We start from the raw sequence: 19,994 nt of genomic DNA, 5'->3' as shown, positions 1-19,994 counted from the left end.
CCCACCCAATGGCTGAATTGGAGTATTGCACTGTGCGGGAACAGCTGTGAGCTCTGCGGCTCTGCAGTTGCATGCTTCTCGCTAATCCAGCATCAGCTCCCGCCCACCATTCTCATCAGCAAACCACAGGTCGCGCTGAAAACTTGCTGTGCGCGTGATATGATATAGGAACACACATCGTTGTCATTATTAGACCTGCTTGGTGAAGCAACAATGAAACAAATTTAACTATTTTAATACAATTCAAATTGTGCTTAGAGGGAATTATTTTCACAGGACATTATGACCGGAGATATTTAAATATGTCGGACTTCAACAGATTTCCCCGGTAAAAAAACAGTAATTACCGGACAACGGAAACCCTGATCATGATATCTGAGTGGGTATCTGAGTATCTGAGTATCCCTTTGTTGGACAGGGTTGACGATGTGTCTGTTTTCATGGACAGAGAAGTTCAGAGAGGATTCACTTTTAGAACTGATGGATACGTCAGTTGGGCTGAATCCCAATGTCCAGACTAATATACAAACATCATAAAAAGTCAGCAAAGCCCACAGGATCATCCGGCTCAATCATGACTGAGTAGGGGTGTAACAATGCATCGATCCTAAGGTGATGATTCAACGGCATCATTTAGGTCGATTTTTTATTGACCTATAGTCCATTCATGCTGAGTGAATCAGTTCCCCCAGCCACATTTGTGTATTCAAATCCATTTTTGGGGAATTAACTGATAGAAAATGTATCAAATCGTGGTCAAATGAAGAGATTTCATGATGCATTGGAATCATTGCCTAAAGAATCGTAATCGAATCGAAGTGGGTCAAATATTTACACCCCTAGTACTGAGTCACAATACTGTGATTATAACTTAGAGCTACTTCACTGTTGTTTCTGATGCCACTTTGCACACACTACATCCACACTGAGATTATTGTATTATAACTTAAGAGCTATTTTATCATTGTTTCTGCTATTTTATGCTATTTCTACTACTTCTATTTGATCCTATTGTGTTGATGTGTAGACTCCCTCCCCCTTCCACCTGATGGACACATATCACCTGTACTACTATTATTTATTATTTACACAGTATACATATAGAACTGCTCCACATTGATTTTAATATATCATGCTTTAATTACTGTAGTTTTAATCTAGGAACACTAGAGGTGCGGCAAGGGGGGACTGTACAATCCCTTTAAAAAAAAGTATATTTGGCCAGGCCGTCTTTTCATATAGACTAGAGCATCCCACCAATGGAACTCAATACCTCAAACAATTAGAGTGTCCACATCATATCACTCATGTGTGCAGGGTTAGGGAATGGCTCATTGATAACCAGAATTGTCAACACTGAGGTGTCTGTGTGTATGTGTGTGTGGATATGGTGCGTTTGTCTGTCTGGGTCTTTTAATATGTCATGATGTGCTCTGTCCTTGTGTCCATGACTGTATTGTGACCTGTATCCCTATCGTATGTCTATGTGCTCTTGTTGTGTTTTTATTCTAATGTTATTTATCTTGATTTTATTCTGTTTTTATTGCTAACCCTTTTTCACACAGGATTTTAGCCTGTACCTTCTGGCAGGGGGACTGCCAATGGAAATTAGCCTTTTGGCAAAAATTGGGTGCATTTACATTTGTCAAATGTTTTATTAATGTACGCTGTCCCCCTTGATCAAATAAAGTAAACCTAAACCTAATGTAGTTGGTGTTTTTTTTTTATATAGTGGTCTTTTTTACTGTAGTTTTAACGAAGCTGGTGTTTTTTTTTATAGTGGTGAGTGTCTATGTATTGTGACTATGTTTGTCTTTTAACCGCTGCACAAATGAAGTTCTGACAGGAAAAGAAAGTTATTTAAAGTGGCTGCTGCACGGCTGAGGAGCTGAGGACACAAACTATCTGGTGTGTAAAGTATGGATGCGTCAAATATGCGTCATCATTTTAGAACGGACATCATCATTCGTTAGCAAAGCTGCCGTTTCTGCAAACAAACAATTACGCAACGGTTCTGATTTTAAAATAAACCAACGATTGCGTTACAGTTCCGATTTAAAAACAAACCAACGATTGCGTTACAGTTCCGATTTAAAAACAAACCAACGATTGCGTTACAGTTCCGATTTAAAAAAACAAACCAACAATTGCGTTACAGTTCCGATTAAAAAAAACAAACCAACGATTGCGTTACAGTTACTGTTGTGAAGGATCAGATTAAACCGAATATATATATTTATTTATGGATATATATTTAATAGTATTTGTATATCGTTTGATATCCCTTGTATATTCCTTGTACATATACACTGAATATCCCTTTGGTCTACTAACAGCCCATAATAGTTTCATTCTCTCATTGGACAAGAACTTGGCGCCAGCAGCCAAGCCCCTTGGTTCAAGTTCAATCGTGCCGACGAACATGTCGTTACTAGCCCCGGTTCCGCGTAGGAATACGTCTGCCGAAATACGAATGGTACTATTTGTTCACAGCGCATATATATATGGCGCAAGTAAAGTAGAACTTCCCTTAGCCCTTAGTTCTTTACCCTCGAAACCTAGTGGCAAGACGTTAAGCCTCACCCACGATACACGTGTGGTGCAGTATGGTCAACTTGGCCTCAGAATGGCATTGAGACATTGTGTGGATTAATAGTTGAATTGTCATAGTTTGGCACTATACCGTCGAGTGGGACGTATTTCTATTAAGTTAATAATAGTCTATTATGTATGGTGCATCGTTCGGTTAGAGTTATAAAGTGAGCAGTACCCCTATCGTTTTCCTCGCGTTATCTAGAGTCTTAACCAGGCTGGGCAGACCACGTGTGGTGCTTTCATCCGAGGAGTTCTGGGCAAGGACGAGCGGACCTGCACATTGGATTACCTTACCCGGACGACGGCGAGCCCTACACGGCTTGGATTATCTACTTGCTTTGGGTGCTTTGATTATGCCATGGATAACAGCCAACACTGGTAAGTGTTGGAACTACCCCCGAGAGGAGTCCAGGTGAGACGGCGCTCTAACCCGAGTGAGGTCGCCTCACGTCTCTTCGTTGTGGACCGGCAGCTACCGTCTACAAGAGGGCCCAACTGTATTCATCTGTGGACCAAGGTTCTGTGGGCACCGTGTTCAGCACTCTGAATTCTCCCAAGAAATCGTTGGCCAGATGGGATATCGCCAGCGGCTCTCCTAACCCCCCCCCCCCCTACTGACTTACAACCAGCGGGACCCCCTTTAGTGTATCCAGCTATAATCATTAAGTACCATCGCTATAGTTCCCTAAAGAACCAGGTTGTATACTTGCTTCCTGCGTAACCAGAGATTGGACATTCAATGTTGATTTGCCTACGAATACTCATTTGCCTTACAAGTGCATTCAAATCATAAATGTCATTACGTGAACGTTGTATATACCCTTTGCTATATATTAAAGATTCGACGGATACATTTGTGTGGACTTGGTTTCATCAGGTGGGAAAGTGTTCATCATATCTATATCATGTACTGTGTGGCCAGTAGTTAAAGTACATAAAGCGGTAGTGGTTTAATGATACCATACTTATCAATACAGTCAGGGAATTGTACCCCTCAGTTACAATTGGTCCTTCGAGCCGGAGGGTAACTAGTGTAATATTAATATAGTGTTATTAATATTGAAATGGCCTATGATGAACACTCCACGAAACGGTCCTCCTAACGTAGAACGCCCGCGGCGCAGACGACAGCCACCTCCGTACTTAGAGGATTACGCTGTCAGTCAACTACCTAGCCTTCTACAAACGGTAAACGCGGTAAAAGTAGAAAGTAAAATTATGTCTGACCTTAACGACCAGGTTACCCCGACCACAGAGGCCCTAGTGGGTTCTAATGTAACTGACCAAGCTCACGGTGGGGACCAGGAGGGAACAGACATGCCTTTACCCCCCGCCAATACCGAAGAAGTAGTCCCCGACCAGCCCCGGGAGGAAGACAACCCTACAGAGAGAGAACTCTGCATGGAAGAAGAGGAGGAGAGCGCCGAGGAAATAGAGCTCCAGGACTCCCCAACGAGTACCGCCAGGAGCGGCTCACCTCTACAACCGTCTTCCCCCAGCGAAGCGGAGAGGATGCTATCACAGGCGTTTCTCGTCAGCCTGACAGCCTCTACCGAACGCGATCGACTCCAGGGTGAACGCGATCGACTTCAGGGTGAACGCGATCGACTCCAGACACAGCAACGGAGCGAAGAAGAGCGCATACGCCTGGAAATGAGACGCCTTCAGACGGAAGAGAATATGGCAAGAGACCGAGCAGACACCCAGCGTGCCGCTGCCGGTGCCCAAAGAGAAGCAGAGCGCTACCTCGCTCTCATCCAGCGCGAAACCGAGCGCGACAGACTACAAGCCGAGCGCGACAAGCTACAAGCGCAACTAATGGAGCAGCTGATCCTCAAGGCAACACCCTCTCCCTCCGCCAGGGGTTCAAGGAACTCGTCGAGACAACAGTCAAGGGCAGCGTCTCCTAACCGAGCAAGCAACCCTGAACTTGACCAACAGAGAGAGCCTATACCCCCCGCAGACCCCCTTCCCCGACCGGTCCAAGCGAGACCCAGCTACAAGGAAGGAGCAGCATACACTGCGGAGAAGCTAAATAAACGACTACAGGATCTAGAGGACCTGATAGAAGAAGAAGAGGGAGAGGAGGAGAACCAAGCCCGACGACAGCACAGTACTCCACCGGACCAGGAGGTCCAGTACAGCCCAGGCTATACCCCCGCGGCGCTGCGCTACAGACCCCCGACTCTATTCACGGGTGAGCACGACGCACGACCAGCCCCGAGGAATAGCACCTGGACCAGCGGGCCATGGTACCCTGCCGGTACCAGCCCACAGAGAGGCGCAAGAGGAGACTCGCCTAGGAGGCCTCTCCCCCAACGCTCGCCAATGTATCAGCCATCCACGGCGTCATACATTGCCACACCGACCATCCCAGACTTCACCCATGAGAATCGGGCACAGTACACGGAGCTCCGAATGTGCTTAGAGACAATGATGGTGGATGTCGTTGATGAACGTCACAAGTATGCAATATTACTGAAGCACCTGAAAGTACCCCGAGCGCACAATATAGCGCTAGCCTATAGGGCTGGGCGATATGGCCTAAATATGATATCACGATATTTTCTGACCTTTCGGCGATACACGATACGCATCACGATGTTTTTCTTTTTTTCCCCAAAATTCATTATGAGGCTTACCAAGACAGTATTTGAGTTTGCAAGCTAACATTAAAGACAAAATAAAATACCCATGCATTTAGCATTTTTATATTATATATTAGATTTAGATTATTGGATTATTAGATTATATATTGCATATATTTAGCAATGAGATATTATATGATTTAGATATGAAATATGATGAATTGAAAATGGGGGACCCTGATGTAAACAAGACGAAAGTCTTTCTCTGGTCTGCATCCTCTAGTCCGCTGTTGACTGTTGTTGTATTGAGCTGTACTGTATTGTACCCATGCTGCAATCTTTTAATAACGTTCTCATTCATTCAGTCGGCAAACAGAATCATTTTGATTGACAGTCGCGTCTGCCAATTACGTCACATCGCTTGCACCCGCCCTGCTGTTCTTAGCACCAATCGGAAAGCGCGTATTTATTTTTTACTTCCGCCATTGGAGAGCTCAATGACAATAACAATGGCAGCTCGCCGCGGCCGACGTTTAGCTTTTAGCTCCGCAGAAGGACTAAACGACTGGAGGCATAATGATTTTACTGCAACGGATGTTATAATAAAAGCCTTTCCATACATCTGTCTGATTGAAAACTTTATTAACAGACCGCAGAATGGGCACAACTGAGTCAGCACGGGCTGAGATATGAACGAGCTTGCTATATCTAGGTCGACCTCGGTCGGCACTATGTAAATACGCTGATGTTATTGAAAGTGTAACTATATAGAGACCTCTGAACAGGTCCTGCATTATTATTATTATAACGTTAATGCCACAAAACGAATGCCTTTGTTATCATAAGTAGTCACTTTTGATGCAGTAGTGTGTGTGGGGCGGCGCTGTTCAAAAGTGTCAACGTGTGGACCAGATTGACGCGACACAAGCCTCTTGGGCAAAACATCACGATATCCACGATACGTTTAAAAAGTGTATCGTTAATGAACTGTACCCGATATTTATATAATATCGTCATATCGCCCAGCCCTACTAGCCTATGCCACCTCTACGACCCCATACACCGCGGCTCTAGCAGCGCTGGACCAGAGATATGGACGTATATGGGATTACGTAATCCAAGAGATAAGGCATATTGACCGCCTACCCCCAGCAACAGACAATCGCTCATTAGACAACCTGTCTATAAAAGTGCAGTCAGCTCAATGCTACCGTTACCCCCTCCAAAGGGTTACTGGAAAGAATTACACTCCTCCACATACAAATTTATTTGGAATAACAAACCACCACGTATAAAAAGATCCACCGCACAGAGAAACAAAGCAGACGGTGGTATGGCATTTCCAGATTTCCACCACTATTTTAAGGCATACACTTTAAGACCACTGACAACATGGTTTGATCCCCAAGCATCAGTATCCTGGAGAAATTTAGAAGAAAATATAGTAGCTCCACATAGGCTGAAGGACATAGTGTACACCAAATTATCAATTAAGCAATGCGAACGGAAATTTGGCCCCATAATCACTCATGCAATCCGGATATGGCGTGAAACACAAAAAAAAGACTCTATCCCACATACATGGCATAATCATACTCCCTTATTCAATAACAATGCACTCTTGATTGGAAAACAACCTATAAGATTCCCTAGATGGGAAAAGCAAGGCATACACACATTAGGAGACGTTTTCAACAAACAGGGTTTTTGTAGTTTTGATGAGATATGCAAAAAATGTAATCTCACCAAGTCCTCATTATTTTTACGCACAGTTATTGGCATGTTTGAAGGCTCACGGTGTTCCATTAAGGATACCAATTGTACACCACAGATACCACAAATTCTTCTATGAAAGAGAGACATCGAGAGGTTTTGTTTCAGATTTTTATCATCAATTACTAACGGCCTCGTATGAAACCCTACATCTAGACTCAGTCTGGAGGAGGGATATACCAGACCTGGAGATAGACTTTGACTGGCAAGAAGCCTGGGCAAATGTACGCCTTGCATCAAGGAACCCGGACCATCAACAAATCAATCTTAACTATATTCACAGGACATACTTAACTCCTATAAGACTGAACAAAATGGGTCTTAAACAAGACTCCAAATGCTCCTTATGTACAAATGGGGATGAAGGGACATTTATGCACATGTACTGGGACTGCCCACCAGTTAAGATATTTTGGAAAGAAGTGACCCAGCAATTGTCAAATCTCTTAACTCTGGATATACCTGTACACCCCTCTGTATTACTGCTGAATGATGTCTTTGAGCATGCAGTACCTCCACAGCTAAAGAGATTGGTTTTATCCGGTATCACAGTGGCTAAAAAGCTGATAGCATCACGATGGTTTCAACCGGAAAAAATGTGCCGTAAGGTCTGGATTCTTACATATCTCGATGTGATTTATCAAGAAATATCAACAGCTAGAATTTTGGGTCTCAATGAATCCAAAATGGCAATGTGGTTAGAAGTGGTGGAGAGAATAAAAGCCAGCATATAATGGTAGTGTCTGGTTAGGAACAAATTATAATGGTTGGATTATCCAATGGGGGGTCCGGGAGAGGGGGGTACGAGCTGGAGCATATGTGTATTTGTATATCCTATTGTGTGTTGTCATGTTTGTTTATGTGTTTGTTTAAAAAATAATAAAAAAATAAAATACAAAAAAAAAAGTGCAGTCCCTGGTAGGGATGCTGGGAGCGCAACGAGAAAAGGGTATGCACGAGCTATACGCCAACTCTAACGTCGAGAGGATTTTAGAGAAGCTGCCACCCGCCAGACAAGAGCGCTTTAGGCGGCAGAGAGACCACCGTGATCCTAACGGTCCCGAACCATCCCTCCTCGATCTAGCCGACTTCCTGGCGAGAGAAGTCAGCAGCTTACGACTGGATACGTTCGTGCGGAGCACACCAAGCTCCAGAGAGGGACCCAGGAGAATAAACGATGGAAGAAGATCGGTGACTGTCATGCACCAATCAGAATCAGTACCGAGCAGTAAGAACCACAGTACCCCCTCGAGAAAAGAGAAGTGGAAGATGGTGTGCCCGTACTGCGAGAAGGAACACTGGCTGTCACAATGTGACCTGTTCACAAAGATGAATGCAGAAGAAGTGAGTCAATGGATAAAGTCCAACAGGCGCTGTTACCGATGTGCGCGCAGTCACATGGCAGCCGAGTGCCGCCTAAAGAAGAGGTGCAGTCGGTGTGACGGAGCCCACCTAGATGTCCTACACGACAGTAACAGAAGAAAGCCTGCACCTGCACCATCGAGCAGCACCAAGGCAAGTGTCATGTACATTGACCCCGCCAGCAGCAGCGGCGCCCAAGTGCTCTTAAAGGTAGTCCGTGTAACATTGAGCTACCAAGATAAAGTCATGGACACTTACGCCGTCCTTGATGACGGGTCAGAGAAGACCCTTCTGCTCGCGTCCGCTGCGGCCCAGCTGGGACTGCGGGGGAGCGAGAACCAAATGACGATTCGGACAATAAGAAGAGATTTAAAGACGATAAAAGGCGAGAATGTCTCCTTCACTATCGCAGCAAGCGGGCAGCCAGAGCGACGGTATAGGATTACAAATGCTTTCACCAGCCAAGAAATAGGACTATCACAGTACACCTACCCCATCGCCAAGCTGATGGATAAATATGTGCACCTGCGTCAACTACCTATCCCGCTCATAGACGGCGCCACCCCGACCCTGCTGATAGGCTCCGACCATGCAGACCTCATAGTCCCGATAGACCGGGTCCATACAGGACCCAGAGGCTGTCCTGCAGCAGTCGAGACCCGCCTAGGATGGACACTACAAGGCCCCCTCGCTAAATCTCTCAACCGAACAGCAGCCACTAGCTGCCTCCACTCCAGAGTGACAGAAGAAGACACCACTCTCCTGCAGCATGTCGAGAGGCTATGGACACTAGAGACAATGCCCTTTAAGAACGAAAATAAAGACATTCGTTCTAAAGAAGACATTTACGCCATAAACCTCCTCGAGCAAGGGACAAAGAGAGTCACAGTCGGCGGAGTGATGAGATACGCAACTCCACTCCTGAGGCGAGAGGGAATGCCCACCTTTCACGCCACGAAAGAAGCTACGGAGCGGTATCTATTGAACAAAGAGCGGCGCCTAGCCAAAGACCCCGCTCAAGAGAGTGTGTACCGCGCTGAGATTGAGAAGCTAATCACAGCGAGACACGTAATGAAGATTGACATTAAAGAGGCCGATCAGACGACCGAATCATGGTACGTGCCGCACCACAAGGTCCACCACAACGGCAAGGATCGCATTGTGTTTAACTGCAGCTACCAGATCGGATCCCAGAATCTGAATAAAGAGCTCTTGCCCGGCCCCACACTCGGCCCCTCTCTACTAGGCGTGCTACTACGCTTCCGCCAGGACAAGGTGGCTATCAGCGGGGATATCAAAGGGATGTTCCTGCAGGTGAGACTAGTGGAGGAGGATAAGCCCCTACTGCGGTTCCTATGGAGAGAGAGGATCGGAGATGAGCACCCAGCCATCTACCAATGGGAAGTCCTCCCCTTCGGAACCACATGCAGCCCGTGCTGTGCTACATTTGCACTGCAGAAACACGTCGCAGAGGACCCAGCAGCAGATGAAGAGGTCCGACACAGTGTGAAGAACAGTTTCTACGTGGACAACTGTTTACAAAGCGTTTCGACCCAAGAAGAAGCCGAGGCTCTCCTACTCAAGCTACGCGCCTCCCTGATCAAAGGCGGCTTTGATCTCAGGCAGTGGGCCAGCAGCGACCCGCACGTATTGCGCAGCCTCTCCCCCGCGGACAAGGCTGCCAGCAGCGAGACCTGGATGCAGGGCTGTACGTTAACTTTTTTTGCACATAGCACTGGTGCTACAGAGGTTGAGAGTTTTGTAGCACAGGCCAAAATCTTGTAGCACAAGTATAAAACATACATATATTTGTAACAGTCACAAATGTGCCTATTGTATTTGTGTTATTTAGTTGCAGTGCCATGTTTGGCTGTCATTTAGTATATCGCCATGTGTTATTATTACTATAATAGTAATACTCTCATATGCTATTTTCAATTAATATCATAAACAACATAAGGAATATTAGCATAATTTTGAGTGGACTGAAGGAATGAGTCAGCGTTAATAGTTTTAAATGCAAATAATTTATTGAAACATAGAAGTGGGGTCGGTTGGGACACACACACACAATGGGGGACCCTGATGTAAACAAGACAAACGTCTTTCTCAGGTCTGCATCCCCTTAACAATTGTGTCTATTGAGCCGTACTGTACTGTACCCATTCTGCAATCTGTTAAATAAAGTTTACATTCATTCATTCACACACACTGTTTCAACTCACCACCCCCGCATCATATTGTAGTCTAGTCTGTCTTCAAACTTCCACTCCTCTCGACATTTTTTATATTTGAATATCAACATTATCTGTCCATCCTCAGTTTACTATAATATACTCCTGTCCTGAGTCCTGACTAGTGACTTCATCGTCTTTCCAAACGCACGCACGCACACACACACACACACACAGGGAAGGGGAGAGAGTGCCCCCCCATTTCCCTTTCCACACTGTGTCTGCTGGCTCTGCCTGTGATCAGGATTAGCTTGTTAGCTTGCTAACGTTGTAGTGATTGTAATGGTACATAAACGTTAATTTCGGGCGATGTGCGCATAAAGGAATGGCGACGGTGCAAAGCATGTAGATGCATTTGACCCGTTGCGAGAAAAAAAAAAACACCACGGACTTATTTCGGGACGTGTAGGCGCACTGCTGTGTTACGCAGCAGCAGTGCGCACCAACACGCTGCTCTGCTTGCAAGCACGGATATGACTCGTCGAGTTGTCACGGAGTTTTTTCAAAATAAGAGTATCATATGCACCTGAATGTTGCTAGCTGTCGAGCCTAGTTATTATAGCTGGAGCTGCGCGTGGGCAGAAATGAGACCCGCTACAGGATTTTCAAAATAAGAGTATCTATATGAACCGAATCCCTATCGCACCAGTGCTAGTGAAGTAAATCCATTCATCGCACAGACCGCTGTTGCTGTAGCACGTGCGAGATATATCTCGCACTGTACAGGCCTGCTGGATGGCGACAATCCCAGGAGAAGCCCAAGAAATGACACTAGGACTAGTCTGGCGCTTCAAAACAGACTCGCTCCACTATAGACACAAACCCCTGACCACGGAGCAGGGAAGGTCGACGGCGATACCGACCACCAGACGGAGTGTGTACAGAACACTCGCCAGACAATATGACCCGTTGGGATGTATTCTACCTTACACCACCAGGGCAAAGATGATTGTACGAGCACTATGGGACAAGGACCAGGGCTGGGACGACCCAATACCCGCACCCCTTGCCTCCACATGGAGAGAGTGGGAGACGGAGCTCCGCTCACTCCCAGGCGTCAATATACGCCGCAGCTACTTCCCACGCACAGTGAGGCCAGAGACATGCAAGATGGATCTACACGTCTTCAGTGACGCCTCCAAAGTAGCCTATGGATCTGTGGCCTACTTGCGTGCCCAAGAGAAGGGAGGAGAGATACACACCGCTTTCATCCTGGCTCGCTCAAGAATAGCCCCACGAAAGCAACAATCTATCCCGCGTCTAGAGCTCTGCGCAGCCCTAGCAGGAGCGCATCTAGCCACGTTAATCCAACGTGAACTCACCATTCCGGTGCACAGAACAATCTTGTGGTCAGACTCTACGACAGTACTCACATGGATCAAGTCTGATTCATGCAGATACAAGGTCTTCGTGGGAGTCAGAGTCACCGAGATTCAAGAGTTAACAGAAGCAGCGAGCTGGCGGTATGTGGACACCAAACACAACCCAGCTGACGTCATCACCCGGGGAATGTCCCTAGATGACCTCACCCGTCACAACATCTACAGTGACGGACCAGAGTTCCTCAAGCTCCCGGAAGGAGAGTGGCCTACGCCCACCCCACGGGAGGCGAGTAAAGAGGAGGCTGAGAACAAGAAACCTATGTTCTGTGGACTGAGCACAGTCGCCTCCACAGACCCCAACATAGATGACTGCCTCACCCTACAGAGTGCGCAACTAAAGACATTCCTGTGGCACCACCCAGAGATTCAGCCCACCACTGATATTTCAGCAGCTGACTACGAAGAAGCAGAACTTCTTCTACTACAACGAGCCCAGAGAGACTCGTTCCCCGATGAGCTAGACTGTCTACAGGGAGGAAAGCCCGTCCCATCAGACAGCAGACTGCTCCACCTGGCACCCGAGAGTGACGCCCATAATCTCATCAGAGTGGGTGGTCGTCTGCGGAGAGCCCCCGATCTACCGGATGACGTTAAGTACCCGATAGTCTTGAACAGCCGACACAAGGTCACAGAGCTGATCATAAAGAAATACGACGAGGATGTACACCACGCAGGAGCAGAGAGAGTCTTCGCGGAGATCAGACGTCGCTATTGGATACTTCAAGGGAGAGAAGCAGTGCGACGCTTCCAGCGAACCTGTCTAGACTGCCGAAAGTGGCGCGCGCAGCCCAGCATACCCCGGATGGCTGACCTACCTCCCTGTCGCCTCCGACTCGGCGACAAGCCATTCCACTCCACAGGCATGGACTGTTTTGGCCCGTTGTATATAAAGAACGGAAGAGGAACCGAGAAGCGGTGGGGTATTGTATTCAAATGCATGACCACCAGAGCGATACATATCGAACTCCTTCCAACCATGAGCACAGACTCATTCCTTATGGCCTTCCGAAGATTCACATCACGGAAAGGAAAACCGTCTACATTGTTGTCTGATCACGGGACAAACTTCAAAGGCGGAGAAAGAGAGCTGAGAGAGAGCTTCCAAGCTATGGGCCCAGAACTTAAGACCCACCTCGCTCCATCCCAGATTGACTTCCAGTTTAATCCCCCGAACGCACCCCACTTCGGTGGAACCTGGGAACGAGAAGTACGTTCTATAAAGGCAGCCCTGTACGCCGTGCTTGGGGCCCAGACTGTGGCGGAAGAAGTCCTAATGACAGTCCTCACGGAGATCGAGGGAGTATTGAACTCCAAGCCCCTCGGCTACGTCTCCAGTGATATAGCAGATGTCGACCCAGTCACCCCCAACACACTCTTGATGGGGCGGCTGGACCCCGCGCTACCCCAGACAATGTACAGGCCTGAAGAAGCGAACGGCCGAAGAATGTGGAGGTACAGTCAAGTACTAGCTGACAAGTTTTGGAACAGCTTTCTACTCCACTACCTACCGTCTCTACAGACCCGCCAGAAGTGGGTAAAAGAGAGAGACAATTTGACAGAAGGAACAGTCGTCATGATTATCGACCAGTCACTACCCAGAGCTATGTGGCCGGCTGGCCGCGTAAGCAAAGTGATCACCGGTGCCGATGGCAAGGTCCGAGCAGCTGAGGTGCTCGTCCAAGGGCGAACTTACACACGACCCGTGGCGAGGCTAATAGAACTGCCCAGACTCCCAGACACTATCGATGACGACCATGACCCCATGACTTTGTGAGTTGACTGACCCTTACAGCGGACCTTGAGTGGTAGACAGTGCGGTCAATCTGTCTCTGCTTAGCTAATTAGGTGGGACTAATTAGGGGGCGGCTGTTGTGAAGGATCAGATTAAACCGAATATATATATTTATTTATGGATATATATTTAATAGTATTTGTATATCGTTTGATATCCCTTGTATATTCCTTGTACATATACACTGAATATCCCTTTGGTCTACTAACAGCCCATAATAGTTTCATTCTCTCATTGGACAAGAACTTGGCGCCAGCAGCCAAGCCCCTTGGTTCAAGTTCAATCGTGCCGACGAACATGTCGTTACTAGCCCCGGTTCCGCGTAGGAATACGTCTGCCGAAATACGAATGGTACTATTTGTTCACAGCGCATATATATATGGCGCAAGTAAAGTAGAACTTCCCTTAGCCCTTAGTTCTTTACCCTCCAACCTAGTGGCAAGACGTTAAGCCTCACCCACGATACACGTGTGGTGCAGTATGGTCAACTTGGCCTCAGAATGGCATTGAGACATCGTGTGGATTAATAGTTGAATTGTCATAGTTTGGCACTATACCGTCGAGTGGGACGTATTTCTATTAAGTTAATAATAGTCTATTATGTATGGTGCATCGTTCGGTTAGAGTTATAAAGTGAGCAGTACCCCTATAGTTTTCCTCGCGTTATCTAGAGTCTTAACCAGGCTGGGCAGACCACGTGTGGTGCTTTCATCCGAGGAGTTCTGGGCAAGGACGAGCGGACCTGCACATTGGATTACCTTACCCGGACGACGGCGAGCCCTACACGGCTTGGATTATCTACTTGCTTTGGGTGCTTTGATTATGCCATGGATAACAGCCAACACTGGTAAGTGTTGGAACTACCCCCGAGAGGAGTCCAGGTGAGACGGCGCTCTAACCCGAGTGAGGTCGCCTCACGTCTCTTCGTTGTGGACCGGCAGCTACCGTCTACAAGAGGGCCCAACTGTATTCATCTGTGGACCAAGGTTCTGTGGGCACCGTGTTCAGCACTCTGAATTCTCCCAAGAAATCGTTGGCCAGATGGGATATCGCCAGCGGCTCTCCTAACCCCCCCCCCCCCCCTACTGACTTACAACCAGCGGGACCCCCTTTAGTGTATCCAGCTATAATCATTAAGTACCATCGCTATAGTTCCCTAAAGAACCAGGTTGTATACTTGCTTCCTGCGTAACCAGAGATTGGACATTCAATGTTGATTTGCCTACGAATACTCATTTGCCTTACAAGTGCATTCAAATCATAAATGTCATTACGTGAACGTTGTATATACCCTTTGCTATATATTAAAGATTCGACGGATACATTTGTGTGGACTTGGTTTCATCAGGTGGGAAAGTGTTCATCATATCTATATCATGTACTGTGTGGCCAGTAGTTAAAGTACATAAAGCGGTAGTGGTTTAATGATACCATACTTATCAATACAGTCAGGGAATTGTACCCCTCAGTTACAGTTACGATTTAAAAAAACAAACCAACGATTGTGTTACAGTTCCGATTTAAAAAGAAACCAACGATTGCTCCCTTCTTGAGAGCATCTCCTCTCCAGATGAATACACACCTCGGCTGTGTAGTCCACCTTGACCTTGGTGATCTGCCAGTAGCTGGGCTCCGTGTGGTCCGTCAGCCAGGACTTGCGTGTGAAGAAGCGGCCCACTCCGAAGAGCCTGAGGCCGGCCAGCAGGGGGAAGAGGCGGGTCTCCCGGCGCACGTCCTCCCAGGCCAGCACCGGCAGGGTCTTGCCCGTGTGGGGCCTCCGCATGGTCTCGTAGTCCAGGGCGTACTTCTCAGACTCCTTCGGCCGGGACTTCAGCTCCCTGTACGCGCGCACCTTCCGCGCCATCTCAGCGATCAGGCGAGGTTTCTTCTTCACCATGGCTGCAGCAGATATCCCTCCACGGGTCCTTAGCGACGGATCCTTCAGAGTGGACTTAGCCTGCAGGAGAGAGTGTGGCGTCAGAACCTTAGAACTAGGGCGTACCTTTCACATTTAAATCGGTACCGGTACCCAATGGTACCTTTTTTCGGTACTTTAGTCTCTAAAAATGTAATCTACCTACCTCAGTTGTGAAAAAAAAAATCCAAACTTCAAATAACCACACTTTCGATCGTTTTTGGCTTGCCATTGCCCCGACTGCCTTGTTGTTGAATCAAGTCAAATCCTAGGTAAGCCTATATTGTGCGTGTGAATGTTGACGTGAAAAAAAAAAGTTTAAAATAAATAAATACAGTACCGAAATGTGGCACAGACGGATCTCACGTGAATCGGTACTCGGTAGTACCGACGTGATTCGGTAGGTACCTTTAAAAGTACCTAATTCGGTACCCATCCCTACTTAGAACACATACAAAGCTGCAAGATTTGGAAGGTTTGGGAGGGAATGTTTCCAGGCGAGTACTGTGTTCGCCATCCCGTCGTGCATGTGGTCCATGTGAATCTCGTGGAGAAGTGGAGAATTTTACTAAATATACATTTCCTGCCATAACTTTCAGAAGTATTTGATACAATATTATGACAAGAGCTGAAAAGCCAGTTGCAACAATTAATTATTGGGTGAGTTACACACAGAGTGAGACAAGTTAGAATGCGAGGGTGAATCCCATACATTAGATACAACATTACATCATAAATCATGAGATAACCGTCAGCCATCTTACCAGGGCAATGTTTACAATAGACACCTATGTGGGCAGCAGCTGTGGTCACTGTGCAGTCTAACTGCTGTACTAAAATTACCAAAAGAGACCAGTAGGGCTGTACAGAATGTAATTGTTTTACATTCGAAGCTTCTATTGAAGTTTTCGAATGAAGCTTTGAATGTCTGTCGTCATATTTTATATTAAATAATTTGTTAGAAAAGTGGGATAACTTTTGCTACCTTCATCCTGTCTGGAAAAATACCTGTCTGAAAAGAAAGATTACAAATATAACAGAGGACGGGCGGCTCGGTGGCGCAGTGGGCAAGGCGCTCGCCACCAACGCAGGAGATACTGGTATCGAGCCCAGCTCTCGGCGTTGCTTCCGGCTTGGCCGGCCGTCGTACTAACACAATTGGCAGTGTTAGAGGGTGGGAAAGCCGGTGGGTGGATCCTGGTTGTTGTAAACAGCGACTCCTACAGTTCGGTCGGGGCGCCTGCTCAGCGAGGAAAGGATCTAAGGGGGGTAGTGTGATCCTTCCACACGTTACACCCTCTCAGTGAGAGTCTGCGCTGCCAGGTGAAAAGAAGCGGTTGATTGGCTACACATGTGTCGGAGGAAGCATGTGATAGTCTCCGCCCTCCCAGACCGACTGTACCATTGCATACATAGTCTCTTTTGGTAACAAGTATTTTGTGTTTGACCGCATTATTTGATAATGGCCATTGTATTTGAAAATGCACCAATAATTTAACTTTAAAGATGAACATATCCACTGTTCTGACACTATGATATGATAACTTTAGCATGAAATATAATCAAATTTGAGCTCAGTTGTTCACTTAATTGATTGAAATATCTAATGTTCTGGTGCGGTGATAAACTTTTGCATATACTATTCTCTGATTTGACACTGGTATTTTTTATTTTGAACCCAAAATGAGCAGTACAGCATTCTGTGTTAAGAGTTTACTTTTGCACATTGAAAGTTTGAAACTCTGATGTGCAAAACGAGTCAAAGCAATCGTAAAAAACTAACATCAGCAAATGTCAAACTGAATACAATTGTATTGGCCTTTCCTGACCGTCGGTTATGTTAGACCTGCACCCAATGAATGAAAACATAAATAAATTACCTAGAATTTAACTGACCACAGCCCTTTCCAGTTCTGTATCTGAAACATGACGTTTGAGACCAGACACGCACACGTTACAACGCATTATTGAGCAAAAGCTGACTTATTTAACTAAAGTAATATATATTTAACTTAATAATTTCATACAGGCTAAAACACTGAGCACACATTCAATGTAAATGTATGACTTTGCTGCAGACTAAAGACATACATACACATGTTTTGGGCCATATCCATTTCAATAATGTCAATTGATTATGACACTTGGCATCTAACGTTTCTAATCGATGCTGAATCCACCCAATACACGACAGGGCTGTTCTGTATCTATATCTGTACATGTTGGGAAGAGCGGCCAGTCTAGGCTGTAGGTTGACATCAACACAGTTCATGTTAATGATTGATTGATTGAAAACTTTATTAACCGCTTGCAGAATGGGTACAATACAGTACAGCTCAATACACACTTTCGTCTTGTTTACATCAGGGTCCCGCATTTTAAAATTTAACATTAAGACACAGAAACTGTCAAGGCTATGCTGTTACTGGCTAAATAGCTTTACCATCTCGACACTATCAATACACATAACAGAGCAGCGATAATAACCCACACATACCATGCAACACAGATGAGTGAACAGAAAGATAAAGCAGCTTCTGAAATACCTGAAAGTAAATAAACACCAGCTCCGCGTTGACCTCCACGACGAGCAGCACTTCCGCTGAGCGAGTCCGAACTGTCCGACCCTGAAGTCTTCCCCCGCTCTGTCTCCTGCGCAGAGACACCTCCGTTCCGGCTGGCGGCAAGCTAAACCTCCGGACCGGAAACGTGTATTAACCTTCAAAATAAATGTGCGAAATGTGTCTTAAATCCCAATGTCCAGAGTCTATTATACAAACATCATATAAAAAGTCAGCAAAGCCTCATCATGACTCACTGTACTGAGATTATAATTTAGTTAGAGCTATTTCACTGTTGTTTCTGATGCCACTTTGCACACACTACATCCACACTGAGATTATTGTATTATAATTTAAATTTTAAGAGCTATTTTATGCTATTTCTACTGCTTCTATTTGATCCTATTGTATTGATGTTGCTGCTGCACGGCTGAGGACACAAAGAATCTTGTATGGATGCGTCAAATATGATGATTGGCCTGAGGTTTATGATCAAATGATCGTACATTATGGGACTTTTTGGGCATTATTGATCATATATCGTACAGAGGGCAAATTTATTGTACAAATATGTTTAGCTGGCAACCCTGCCACTTCCTGTTTACAATGTTTTTCCACAATGGCAGAGTTTCATAAATCTGCTGTGATGTCATGTGAGGAGTCCACAATGCAACGCACACAGAGCCTTCTACGGTCAGATGCAGCCGGCTGTAATGTGGATGTCTTCTAGTCATTACCCACCTGTCTTTGGTAAGTCAAGAGTGTTGTGTTCATTCATAGTTAACGACAGTCGAGGTTGAGTACTTTATTATCTAAAGATGGTAAGTTAGAGTGTTGTGTTCATTCCTAGTTAAAAACAGTAGAGATTGAGTACTTTATTATCTAAAGATGGTAAGTTAGAGTGTTGTGTTCATTCATAGTTAAAGACAGTAGAGGTTAAGTACTACTTTATTATCTAAAGATGGTAAGTTAGAGTGTTGTGTTCATTCATAGTTAACAAGTCGAGGTTGAGCAGTTTCTTGTGATATATCACATTCACACACCAAGTGATTTAGATTAACTTCACAACTGCAAATACATGGGCTGTCAAACATTTAAAATCAGATTTATATGTTTTTTCAGTGCAAGGGTTCAATTAATATTGGTATATTGCCCACCCTACATAGATATTCAATGATATATACATTTGATATAAACAAAAATCAACACAGTGCCAGGACACTTAATCCACATGTTTATTAAAACATCTGCAAAGGCCTTCTGCCTTCTTTCTGTGCATATATTTAAATTTCACGTTTTAGTTTCAGTTTAAAGGCCATGTATTTTTTTAGTTTTTAAGATACAGAGAAAGAGAGAGGCCTACAGCTACAGTATTAACACGACAGAGTATAGAGAAGGACCATCTATATGTTCTCATTTACAGTATTATACCAGTAAGCAAAAAGTGCATGGATGCATAACATTAGTAACAAAAAAATTATAGTGAAATAATAAAATATAAAAACATTTGTTTGTTTGTTACATGGCAGTTCTATTGACCTACTGTAACCACCACCACGGGTCTGTTATTGTTCCTACTGTACTTAAGCATTACATCACGCGCAGGAGTGGTTTGTGAACAATAAACCATGCCTAGGGGTGGTCGTTAGACCCCCCTAGGCATGGTTTATTGTTCACAAATCACGACTGCAAGTGGTGTAAAGCTTTTATACAACTGCCACATTCATCCAACCTTATTGCTATACAATAAACACACATTAATCGAAGATTTATTGAAAAAACCATCCGCCAG

General features: G+C 45.5%; 1 protein-coding gene across 1 annotated transcript in view; it reads right to left on the bottom strand.

The window, feature by feature from the left end:
- The window catches only part of mrps34 (mitochondrial ribosomal protein S34), a 27,738-nt gene extending 9,475 nt beyond the window's left edge, over positions 1-18,263 (bottom strand). Inside the window, exons 1-2 of the mRNA XM_084330419.1 lie at positions 18,188-18,263; positions 15,309-15,683 (exon numbers count right to left, since the gene is read on the bottom strand). Of these exons, the coding sequence (XP_084186545.1) occupies positions 15,309-15,623 (315 nt within the window). The 5' untranslated portion in view covers positions 15,624-15,683; positions 18,188-18,263. The remainder of the gene's footprint in view (positions 1-15,308; positions 15,684-18,187) is intronic.
- Positions 18,264-19,994: the final 1,731 nt, after the last annotated feature.

This window comes from Notolepis coatsorum (genome assembly GCF_963971535.1).
Source record: "Notolepis coatsorum genome assembly, chromosome: 15".
Lineage (NCBI taxonomy): Eukaryota > Metazoa > Chordata > Actinopteri > Aulopiformes > Paralepididae > Notolepis > Notolepis coatsorum.
The sequence above is the reverse complement of the archived record's forward strand: the minus strand, read 5'-3'. Positions and strand labels throughout refer to the sequence as shown.